The sequence below is a fragment of the Eriocheir sinensis genome, chromosome 25 (assembly GCF_024679095.1).
Source record: "Eriocheir sinensis breed Jianghai 21 chromosome 25, ASM2467909v1, whole genome shotgun sequence".
Lineage (NCBI taxonomy): Eukaryota > Metazoa > Arthropoda > Malacostraca > Decapoda > Varunidae > Eriocheir > Eriocheir sinensis.
Window position 1 is genome coordinate 5164694 of NC_066533.1, and position 12917 is coordinate 5177610.

A 12917-nucleotide genomic window follows, 5' to 3' on the forward strand; every position below is an offset into this window, starting at 1 on the left:
AAAATGGCTGAAAATGGTATAATAACGAAAAGAGAAGACTGGAAATGGAGGAGGTTAGGAAAAAAAAAAGTGCAGCTGGAATGGATTTAAGGTGTTTGTAGAGTGGAAATATGATGGTGGTAAAGAGAAGAAATGGAAGAATGGCTGAAAATGATATAATAACGAAAAGAGGAGACTGGAAATGGAGGGGGTTAGGAAAATGTGGTGTGTGTGTGGAGCCGCGATGATGTAGGTAAATATAAAGGGAATAAGGGAGAGATGAAAATGGAAACCACGCAGAGGAAAGGAAGAGGGAAGAAAAATTACTTAATGATGCCGAGATGGAGAAAAAAAAAAAAAACGTGCCGGGATGGAGGAAAGAAAAAAGAGGATGAAGAAATGAGGAAGAGAAGAAGGAAAACTTGTGCAAATAGTTAAGACGGGGGGACGAAGGAATGAAGGACGCATGAAGGAAAAATGAAAGGAAAGATGAAGGATGAAGGAAAGATGAGAAACCAAAGGAGATAGATAAGGAAGCATGAAGGAAAAATTAAAGGAAAGATGAAGGAAGGAAAGATGAGAAACCAAAGGAGATAGATAAGTGAGTACGAAGATTGGATGAAGAGAGAACGAAGGAAAGAGGAAGAAAAGAGGGAAAGGATTAAGCAAGGCAATAAATCTGATAAAAGCGAAGTATATATAAAGAGAAAAGGCGGAAGATGAAAGACGAAAAGGCGGCAAGGAAGTGACAAGAGCTGGGTGGGAAATATTGACAAACTTGACTCACAGGAAATGAAGAGGTAAAGAAATACGTAAAGGAAAGCAATCCAGGGCAAAACAGGACGAGGAAGTAAGAACGTGAGGGGGATATTGCAGGTGACATGGAGCAGGATGAGGCGTAATGTGAGTAAAGCCGTGATGTAAGGTGAAGTTAGTGAGCTTGACGCGAGGGAGAGAGAGAATGGGAAGCAATGCGATGAGAAATGACGTATACTTGAGGCTAATGGCGTGAGGGAAAGAGTATGATCCCAAAGTAAGATGCGAAGACAAAGTAGTAGAATGTTTGAAAAGAAAAGGGGATAGAGGAATGAGTGGATTGTGTAAGGATATTGTAGGAAGAAGCGAAATGACAAAAAAAGAATATATATAAAAAAAAACTGACGCTGAGAGGGAGAGACCAAAATAAAATATGAATCGAAGACAGTGGTAGAATGTTTGAAAGAAAAAGGGGATAGAGGAATGAGAGTGGATTATGTAAGGATATTGTGGGAAGAAACGAATTGACAAAAGACGTATATATGAGTAAAGTTGACGCTGTGAGGGAAAGAGAATGACCCCAACGTAAGATCCAAAGACAGAGTGGTAGAATGTTTGAAAGGAAAAGGGGATAGAGGAATGAGAGTGGATTATGTAAGGATACTGTGGGAAGAAACGAAATGACAAAAGACGTATATATGAGTATATTTGACGCTGTGAGGGGGAGAGGTGGACCCAAAATAAGAATCGAAGACAGAGTGTTAGAATGCTTAGAAGAAAGAGAGAGAAGAAAGCGAGAACAGAAGAATGAGAGTGGAGTATGCAAGGGTGGTATGTAAAAATAGGAGCTAATGGACCATCAAGAATGACCCAAAGTAATATGCGAAGACAGAGTGGTAGAATGCTTGAAAGAAAGAAGGGGCAGGAGACACAGGGAATAGAGGAATGGGAGTGGAATATGCAAGGATGGAATGTAAAAATAGGAGCTAATGGACTATCAAGAATAACACAAAGTAAAATACGAAGACAGAGTGCTAGAATGCTGGAAAGCAAGAGGGGGGTGGGAGACACAGGGAATAGAGGAATGGGAGTGGAATATGCAAGGATGGAGTGTAAGGATAGGAGTTAATAGAAAATGAAGAATAACCCAAAGTAAAATGCGAAGACAGAGTGGTAGAATGCTTGAAAGAAAGGGGGAAGAGAAGAAAGAGGGGATAGAAAAGAAGTGGACTAGAATATGCAAGGCTGAAGTGTGAGCTAATGGACAATCTTCTGCCGTGGCCACTACCTCAAAGTGAGAGATGGTCATATTCTTAAACATATCGGTGCCCAAGATCACATATTTCACACGTTTTTCGTAGGAGTTTTGCGCATATCCAAGGGTAGTTATATGACCCTGGTGGTAGTTTGACCCTTCTTCTGTATCGTGAACCTAAAAGAACACTCACCCGACTGATCTCCTTTTCGGCCTTTGGGAATAGCTGATGTGAGGGTTGGAGACACCTGACAACACCAACCTCACAGTTCCAAGAAACGGGCGTCAGGCCAGATCGATAGATAAACTGATAGACGCGGCGGAAATAAAGAACGGCAATGGATGGATAAACAACACTGTGACTCAGATTTACGTTTACGCCAGAAAAAGAAAATGGAATATGACAAGTGTAGACGCGAGGAGGAACACAACACAGTAAAAAAAAAGAAAGAAAGAAAGAAAGAAAGAAATTCGAAGGGGAGGAATCGAATACGCCTGAGGATAATAATAACAATAAAACAAACAAACAACAAAAAAGCGTAATACGACTCAGTGAAGACGCGAGGAGGAACACAACACAGTAAAAAAAAAAAAAAAAAAAAAAAAAATCGAAGGGGAGCTATCGAATACGCCTTGAGGATAATAATGATAAAACAAACAAACAAACAAACAACAAAAAGCGTAATACGACTCAGTGAAGACGCAAGGAGGAATACAACACGGTAAAATAAAAAAAATAAAAATAAAATATCGAATACGCCTTGAGGATAATAATAATAACAAAGACAAACAAACAAACAACAAAAAAAACGTAATATGACTCCGTGTAGAAGCAAGGAGGAACACAACACAGTAAAAAAAAAAAAAAAAAATAAAAAAAAAAAAGAAATTCGAAGGAGAGCTATCGAATACGCCTTGAGGATAATAATAATAAAACAAACAAACATAAAAAAAAAAAAACCGTAATATGACTCCGTGTAGACGCGAGGAGGAACACAACACAGGGAAAAAAAATGCGAAGGTAAGTTATCAAATACACCTTGAAGCAAAAAAAAAAAAAAAAAAAAAAAAAAAAAAAAAAAAATAGCGGTAAGAATCCATGAGGTAAGTCTGGTGATATATTAAAATGAGAGCCAAACTACAGGGTTCTCAGACAGCAAGAGCCGGGCGTTGAAAGCACTCACACTCGCTCATGACACGTGTGCATCAACTCTTGCTGTGCTTGGAATAAATCGATCGTTATGTCAAGACCATTTTCCTCGGCACCTTGAGAGTGAAAATAACACCTTTACTTTATCTTGTCTCCTCTTCCCTCTCCCTCATCTTTTCACCTTCCTTTCCTTCTAACTTCACCTTCCTTTTCGTCTCCCTCCCTCATTTTTCTTCCCTCTCACCTAACCTTCAGTCCTAATCATCTCTTCCCTCACCTTCCTTCTCCCTCATCTTTTCGCCTCCCTTTCCTTCTAACTTCACCTTCCTTTCCTTCTAACTTCACCTTCCTTTCCTTCTAACTTCACCTTCCTTTCCTTCTAACTTTACCTTCCTTTTCCTCTCCTTCCCTCACCTTCCTTCCCTCTCACCTTACCTTCAATCCTAATCATCTCTTCCCTTACCTTCCCTCTCCCTCATCTTTTCGCCTCCCTTTCCTTCTAACTTCACCTTCCTTTCCTTCTAACTTCACCTTCCTTTTCCTCTCCTTCCCTCACCTTTCTTCCTTCTCACCTTACCTTCAGTCCTAATCATCTCTTCCCTCACCTTCCTTCTCCTTCATCTTTTCACCTCCCTTTCCTAATAACTTCACCTTCCTTTTCTTCTAACATCACCTTCCTTTTCCTCTCCTTCCCTCACCTTCCTTCTCTCTCACCTAACCTTCAGTCCCAATCATCCCTTCCCTCACCTTCCCTTTCCTTACCTCATCTTATCTCCTCTTCTCTCCCTTCCCTCATCTTATCACCTTCCTTTCCTTCTAACTTCACCTTCCTTTTCGTCTCCCTCCCTCATTTTTCTTCCCTCTCACCTTCCCTTCACTCCCAATCATCCCTTCCATCACCTTCCCCCTCCTTTCTTTATCTTGTCTCACCTTCCCTCTCCCTCATCTTATCACCTTCCTTTCCTTCTAACTTCACCTTCCTTTTCCTCTCCTTCCCTCACTTTTCTTCCCTCTCACCTAACCTTCAGTCCTAATCATCCCTTCCCTCACCTTCCCATTCCTTACCTCATCCCCTCTTTCGTCCCCCTCATTTTCTTACCTTCTTCCTCAACCTCGCCTAATAACATCTTTCCTAACTTTACCGTCTTCCCATTCCCTTTCTCCCTCACTTTTCCTTTCTCTCCCTCACCTTCCCTTTCCTTCCTCACCTTCCCTTTTCTTCCCTACCTTCCCTTCCCTTTCCTTCTTTCACCTTTCTTCCTCACTTTTCCTTCCGTTCCCTAATACTTCTCCCTCACCATTCTTTCCCTTCACTTTCTTCCTCACCTTCCCTTTTCTTCCCCGCCTTCCCTTCCCTTTCCTTCTTTCACCTTTCTTCCTCACTTTTCCTTCCGTTCCCTAATATTTCTTCTTCGCCATTCTTTCCCTTCCCTTTCCTTCCCTTACCTTTCTTTGCCTTTCCTCACCTTCCCTCACGTTCCCCTTCCTTCCCACCCGTTTCCTCCTCACCTTCCCTCTCTCACCTTCCTTCCTCATCTCGCCCGTCTTTCTGACCTTCTTCCTTCACTTACCTGTCTTCCTTTTTACCTAACCTAACCTAATTATCTCTTCCCGTACCTCATATCCCTTAATCCCCTGCCCACACCCTCCCTCTCCTAACCTCATCTCCCTTCTTACCTGTACAGAGACGATGGAGGCTGTGCAGGTATCCTTCTCCCTGCTCACCCTGGCGTCTAAGGTCATCTCCACCTACCAGAAGAGCGTCACCACCCAGCAGATCTTCGACGGCGAGCTGGAGGACCACGAGCGATTCAGACTCCCGTGCTGCGTCCAGGTGAGAGGGAGGAAGAGAAAAGGAAGGCGAGGTGAGGTGGTGGACGTGGGAGAGAAGTGAGTGGGAGTGGGAGGGAGAGAAAGGGAAAGGAGAGGTATGGTGAGGTGGGAGGGAAGTGAAACGGGAGAGATGAGGTAAGGGAATGGAAGGCGAGGGAAAGGATGGTTAGGTTAGGTTAGGTTAGGTTAAGAAGAAAGGTAAGTAAAGGAAAGAGAAGGTGGTAGTGTTTGAAAGGAAGAGGGGGTAGGAGACACAGGGAATAGAGGAATGGGAGTGGAATAGTTGGACAGCAATCTCACAGCGTACAGATGAACTCAAAATCAGAAAGACTACACACAAAGACGGAAGTTGAACAGCATACAGATAAACTTAGAAATAGAAAGACGACACACCAAAAAGGAAGTTGAACAGCATACAGATAAACTTAGAAATAGAAAGACGACACACCAAAAAGGAAGTTGAACAGCATACAGATAAACTTAGAAATAGAAAGACTACACACCAAAAAGGAAGTTGAACAGCATACAGATAAACTTAAAATCACACACACACTACACACCAAAAAGGAACTACTCTATACACACTTACCTCTCCATCCACATATCCTTCGGCAGGTCCTCGGGTTCCTGTGGTGGGCGGCCTTCCTGGTGGCGCGCTTCGAGGTGATGGCGCTGTTCGCGGGTTCCCTCCACGGCTGGCTCTTCCTGGTGATCGGCGTGCACGTGATCCTCGTCTTCCTCTTCCAAACAATCGCCACCACCAAGAAGGGCCTGAAGAGGGTGTTCATCTACCTCTTCACCGGCTTCATCTTCATCTTCGCCTACCTGGAGTTTAACATGAAGTCCAGGATCAAGGTGGGTAAGGGAGGTGAGAAAGGGAGAGTGAAAGTCCAGGATCAAGGTGGGTAAGGGAGGTGAGAAAGGGAGAGTGAAAGTCCAGGATCAAGGTGAGTAAGGGAGGTGAGAAAGAGAGAGTGAAAGTCCAGGATCAAGGTGAGTAAGGGAGGTGAGAAAGGGAGAGTGAAAGTCCAGGATCAAGGTGAGTAAGGGAGGTGAGAAAGGGAGAGTGAAAGTCCAGGATCAAGGTAAGATAGAAAAAAAGGTGAGAAAGGGAAAGGGAAAAATCCAGGATCAAAGTGAGAAATGAAGATGGTGAATAAGGTTGAGTGAGAATGCGACTGATAGATTAATAAATGAAAAAATGTATAATTACGTAATGAAAAATACAAATATATAGATGACTTTAAATGGAGAGGAATAGAACGACAGAAATACAGATGAAAGAGTTAGATAGAAGGTGAATAAGAGTGAGAATGAGCCTGATAGATCAACTGATGGAAAATTAGATAGACAGGTATTGACAGACACAAATATAAAAGGAAGAGTAAATAAATAGCAAAGAGAAGAAAGATGGACATACAGATGAGGTATACAGATAGATAGATAAATGGGATATAAGGGTAGATAAAGATGAATATATACAGAGAGAGAGAGAGAGAGAGAGAGAGAGAGAGAGTGTGAGAGAGCATCAGTTCTGACCCTTCAAAAGTATTGTTGGTGGGGTTGCAAAGTTTTAATTGACGTATCGAGTTCTAGCACAGGGAAGATAAGAACACTTCAATGTTTACTTCTTAGAAAGGGGGGAGGCTGCGCGGTGGCCTGGCGAGGCTCAGGTTTGGTAAAAAGGATTAACAAAGTTGATGCTGATAAAATATGTCAAAAAATAGGTTGTTTAGCGAGTGAAATATAAATCATGAGTCGTATGGGGTAAAGATGAGGTGGTGTAGATGAAATGAAGTTGAAGTGAAGTGTTGCAGTAATGTGGGGTTCAAGTGAGTGATGAAAGAGCGAAAATACTGGTTAACGCTTGGAATGGAAAGTTGGACGTAGTTATTATTAAGTAGAAAGATCACTAGGCAGGCAGGTGTTTAATACTAACAGTCCTCCCACCACTACCACCAACACCAGTACTAATGTAAATCCCGAGCATGCATTGCCTAACTTTGGAATAACAACCGATGAAGTCTTGAAAGCCCTCCAATCACTTAAAACAAATAAAAGTCCTGGACCTGACAAAGTATATCTTACTCTGCTCAAAGAAACAAAGAGCGAAATAGTCTCCTCCCTCACAACCGTATTCAATATGTCTTTGCGACAAGGCATCGTCCCTTCGGATTGGAAAAAGGCTAACGTGACACCGATTTTTAAGAAAGGAGACAAGAAAGTACCAGGTAATTACAGGCCCATTAGTCTAACTTCGGTTGTAGGTAAGCTACTTGAGAGCATAATTAGAGACAAAATTGTGAGTTACCTTGAAAGCCACTCATTAATTGGGGATTCACAACACGGCTTCCGTAACAAAAGATCCTGCCTATCAAACCTATTAACCTTTTATAACGACCTCTTCACGGTTTATGACGTAACCAAATCACTGGACGTAGTCCATCTTGATTTCCAGAAAGCGTTTGATAAAGTCTCACATCATAAATTACTTTACAAATTAAAGCAAATAGGTATTGACGGTCAAGTACACCAATGGATCGCGAATTGGTTGAGCAACAGACAACAAAGAGTGGTGATTGACGGATTTAACTCAGAGTGGGCGCCAGTCCCTAGTAGCGTCCCTCAGGGCTCGGTTCTTGGCCCAGTGCTCTTCATTATTTACATCAACGATGTGGATGTTGGACTCAATAATTGCATTAGTAAATTTGCAGACGACACAAAGATTGGTAACTCGGTTCATACTGACGAAGACAGGCAAAGCCTCCAAGAGGATTTGCACAAAATTTCAGCTTGGTCTAATAGATGGGAGATGCCCTTTAACGTAGACAAGTGCCAGGTCTTTCAAGTTGGAACAAGGAATAAGAAGTTCGATTACGAAATGCGCGACGTTAAACTCAAAAGTCTTCAGTGCGTTAAGGACTTGGTGGTCAAAATCGCGTCAAACCTTAAATTCTCACAGCAATGCATCGATGCAGCAAATAAAGCGAACAGAATGTTGGGCTTCATTAAAAGAAACTTTTTATTCAAGAATAAAGATGTAATACTTCCGCTCTACAATAGTTTAGTCAGACCCCACTTGGAATATGCGGTACAGTTTTGGTCTCCCCACCATGCAAAGGACATCGCTAAATTTGAAGGTGTTCAGCGTCCGGCAACAAAAATGATCCCTTCCTTGCGCAACAAATCTTACGAAGAAAGGCTTTCCACCCTTAACATGTTCTCTCTTGAGAAACGTCGCCTCCGAGGAAAACTGATCGAATGTTTTAAAATACTTAATGGTTTCACGAATGTAGACAGATCAACATTGTTTATGATCGATGACACTTTGCGTACGAGGAACAATGGCGTAAAACTCAAATGTAAACAAGTAAATTCAGACTGCACCAAATCTTTCTTCACCAACGTTGTAGTGCGAGAATGGAATAAGCTCCCACCGTCAGTGGTCCAGTGTAACACGATTGCCTCCTTCAAAAATAAGTTCGACCGTCACTTCCTTCAACTTAATATCAACTAGAGTTGAAATGCATCGTTTTGGAGCCATCTAATTAATGTAGAATCACTTAGGTTTAAGGACAGACCACCTAGTCTGGACCATGGGGTCTGTGTGGTCTGATTTTCTATGTAAATCTCTCTCTCTCTCTCTCTCTCTCTCTCTCTCTCTCTCTCTCTCTCTCTCTCTCTCTCTCTCTCTCTCTCTCTCTCAATGAATGTACAAGAGTTAGCGCCCTTCCTTCCTTCTTTCCTTAATACCTATATCAAAAGTTGGTCTCAAGTCTTTAAAGCCGGTGAAGTTTCGTATTCTCTTTTTTATCTTTCCTTGCGTTTCCGTTTCTTGCATCATCATCATCATCATCATCATTTGTATACCCGTTGTCACTGTGACCAGTACTACAAACACCAGAACCACAAAAACTCTCTCTCTCTCTCTCTCTCTCTCCCCTGCCTGTAATTGACTGCAGACCGAGTAGGTGTGGGTGGGTGGGTCTTTCCTCCTTCACCCCAGACGCAGACAAGACCATCTTTTCCTTCTACCACACTTTTCTCCTGCTATCCAATACAGCGCATTAACATTTATATTCCTGCTGCTTCTCGACAATCGTTCTTTATACATTTAAATATAAACACTGAATCGTCCAAAAAAGCATTATATATATCCCATGCCGCGGCCTTGTGTGTGTGTGTGTGTGTGTGTGTGTGTGTGTGTGTGTGTGTGTGTGTGTGTGTGTGAATAATAAAAGGCGAGAAGAGCGTGCAATATTGCTGCTGCTACTACTACGAGATTATTTAGATGTACAATTATCACTTCAAATCAATACCGTTTCTTGTTATGTTAAAACTATTACATACTTCTACTACTACTACTTCTACTGCCGTTACTGCTACCACTGCTCCTGCTACCGAATAAGAAGAAACAGAGAAAATCGTTGAATAGAATACTGCATCGTTATCAGAATCCACAGCAAAGAAAGAAAGAATAGCTACACCACAATTTGATGCACACCTTCGTAACGACCTTGATTGTACCTGTCCCGTCGCGCAGGTAAACAAACTGCACGTAAACACACACACACACACACACACACACACACACACACACACACACAAAGCCGCGACATGGGATATATAATGCTTTTTGGACGAATCAATGTTTGTATTTAAATTTGTAAAGAACGATTGTCGAGAAGCAGCAGGAATATAAGTGTTAATGCGCTGTATTGCATAGTAAGAGAAAAGTGTGATAGAAGGAAAAGATGGTCTTGTCTGCGTCTGGGGGGAAGGAGGAAAGACCCACCCACCCACACCCACACACATACATGCATGCAGGAGGGAAAGGATGAGAGTAGGAAAGAAAGGAAGGGCGAAAGACTGACGTGATGTGATGTGATGTGTAATGTATAATGTTTGATGTGATAATATTATGATGTGTGATGTGATAATTTGATGTGATGATGTTGTGATGAGATAATGTGGTGATGAGTGATATGATCATGTATAATGTGATGTGATGACGTAATGTGGCAGCCATATTATATTTGACCCCAGCAGCATTCGTGGCGCGATGGCGGACATGCATCTCGTTCTTTTTTTTTATGTCCAAAAACCCAAAAGTTAAGACCAAGCGAGAAATGTCCCCAACACCATTTTGCAAGCGGATATAATTATAGGCGAGGTTCTGAAATAATAAACCTCAACCTGCACGTCAGCTTTTTCTTTCGCCGAACTGACAACATTTTCGAGTCGTTTCCAATCATTCCTGTCCATTGCTTTTCCTCTATTGCTCTCATTCTTTGCACCGCCGTCTGAAGTCCATCTTTCTACCATACTCTGCCTCTCCCTTCCTGTCTCTATCTTCTTCAACCATTCCTGTCCTTTGCATCTCTGTTACTCTCATTCTCTGCAGCTCCGTCTGAAGTCCATCTCTCTACCATACTCTGCCTCCCCTTTGCTGTCTCTGTCTTCTTCAACCATTCCTGTCCTTTGCATCTCTGTTACTCTCATTCTCTGCAGCTCCGTCTGAAGTCCATCTCTCTACCATACTCTTCCTCCCCTTTTCTGTCTCCGTCTTCTTCAACCATTCCTGTCCTTTGCGTCTTTCGTTGTTACTCTCATTTTTTGTACACTTCCGCATCAAGTTAATTTCTTTACCGTACTCTTTGTCTCCCATTCTCTGTCTCTGTCTTCTCCAATTATTTGTGTCCTATGCATCTTCCTCTGTTACTCTCATTCTCTGCAGCTCCGCATCAAGTTAATTTCTTTACCGTACTCTTTCTCTCGCTTTCTGTCTCTCTGTCTTCTCCAATTATTCCTGACTATTGCATTTTCCTCTGTTACTTTCATTCCCTGCAGCTCCGTCTGAAGTCCATCTCTCTACCATACTCTGTCTCCCCCTTTCTGTCTCTGTCTTCTTCAACCATTCCTGTCCTTTGCATCTTTCTGTGTTATTCTCATTCTTTGCGCCTCCGCCTGAATTCCATCAATCCACCATGCTTTCTGTCTCCCCCTGTTGGTCTCTCTCTGTCTGATTTGTCTTCTTTAGTTAATCTTATTCTTTGCGTCTTTTGTTGCTCTTTTTCTTTGCACCGTCGCCTGAAGATCATCTCTCCACCGTACTCTCTGTCTCTCCCGGTTGTAAAACTTTTGGTAATTATACGTGACATGACACCCAACTCACATTTCCCTCTCATCTCCACCATCATAATCAACAGCAGCCATCAGTTGTTCACGGCACGATAAAGGACTTTCCCAACGTCATCCGCCTCTTTCTCTGATGCTAGTTTACTCGATCCTCCTCCGGTAAAGGTTTTGATATCGAATAGCTTCCTGCCTTCCCGCAAAGCCTGTCATCACACAACGTTTTCCACTTCTGTCCCTGATGTTAGTGGTAAAGGTTTTGATACTCTATCCTCCTCCTGTAAATGGTTTGGCACTATTCTCCTCCGCTGCAGGTTTTGATTTCGCCTACTCTTCTACCTTCCCGCAAAGCGTACCTCTTCATCACTAGTCTGACGCACGTTACTCTGGCCGCCCACCTTAATTTAATGGCGTGATTGTCGGACATTTGCGTCCTGAGTGTCCCCCCGCCCCTCCCCGTACTCCGCAGTGTTACCAGATTCTTGTACTCGGAGCATTGCATTTATCGGTGTCAGAACCAAAACTGTCGTACCCGCACAAAACACAATATTCAGTTTAAGATTTTGTTAAAACCGGTATTTGTTGTTTTAATGTGATAGTTGAAGGTCCGAAATAGAAAAATTCAACAATATGGTGCTGAGGATGATAATAATAATGGTATTACTGCCCCCCCCCCCCTCCGACAACAACAACAACAACAACAACAACAACAACAACAACTACTACTACTACTACTACTACTACAACCAATACCACTATACTACTACTACTACTACTACTTCTACTACGAACGTGTTTACTGAATCACAACACGCCTCGCCGCCAGCCCCAAGCAGCGTCGATACTCATGAATAAACTGCATGTTCCTTATAAACTTTCTTGACGAGCTTCACTTTTTTATTATATTGTTATGCATACATACAAGCCGCATGATAGTCCTCCCCTACTAGTAATCAAGGCATCGCAGCTTTCCAGGGAACAAACAATTTGCTCAGAAAGAGAGAAGAAAAAAAATGTATTCACGTCAACGGTTGGTTAGTAATGGTGGTGGCAGTAGGAGTAAAAGTAGTAGTAGTAGTAACGGTAGTAGTAGTAGTAGTAGTTCATTTAACTTTGCCCCAAAATGATATTTTCTGCCGCAAATTTGATATTATATCATATTCGTTTGTGAGCATGGTATTGTATTGCACGGTGTTGTGTGCTATTTGACTCCATCAACAAAGTTGGCGCGTTTGTTTACAAACACTGGTGTCTGTGAACGATACATGTTCAGACCAGTGCAGGTCACCATGTACTCAGTAATAAAAGCTTTAACAGTAAGAATAAATGCTGGAAGTACAGAGGTCACAGAGTTACCGGGATCTCTCTAGTGGTACTGTATGTCTATACAAGTGTGTACATATAGAACAATTCTCGTTGGTAAGTCGTTCACATGTATGTCTGACATATTCAGCAACATGATGTCTGTATTAGCACGAGATTTCAGTCCTTAAACAAGTTGCTTTGCTGGTGGAGGTGGGACGCCAAATAACAGACCACCGTTTCAGGCAAAAGTAGTAGCTTGACAAATATGACCAACACAACACAAATACCCTTATTTTGTGTTTTTTAGTTCGTCATAATGTGTGTTTGACGTGTGGTATTTTTTTTTTTTGTAAGTTTTCTAAAATACAGATTTTCTAAAATAAAATCAAAATCCATCTTTTTTTTTTATTTATCAGTATAGTTCGGTTTCGTTATATCGGGGATATCGCGCTAGTGTATCGATTGTGTGTGGATTTATATCGGGTATCGGTTATCGTCCATATT

At 42.1% G+C, this 12917-nt stretch overlaps 1 protein-coding gene across 5 annotated transcripts in view; it reads left to right on the top strand.

The window, feature by feature from the left end:
- LOC127003231 (uncharacterized) overlaps positions 1-12917 on the top strand; it is a 69471-nt gene that overhangs the window by 54070 nt on the left and 2484 nt on the right. For 2 of the 5 annotated variants that reach the window (XM_050869618.1, XM_050869617.1), the window contains exons 6-7: positions 4826-4974; positions 5589-5828. In XM_050869618.1, coding sequence (XP_050725575.1) covers positions 4826-4974; positions 5589-5828 — 389 coding nt within the window. The other 3 variants (XM_050869621.1, XM_050869619.1, XM_050869620.1) reach the window with 3 other exon arrangements.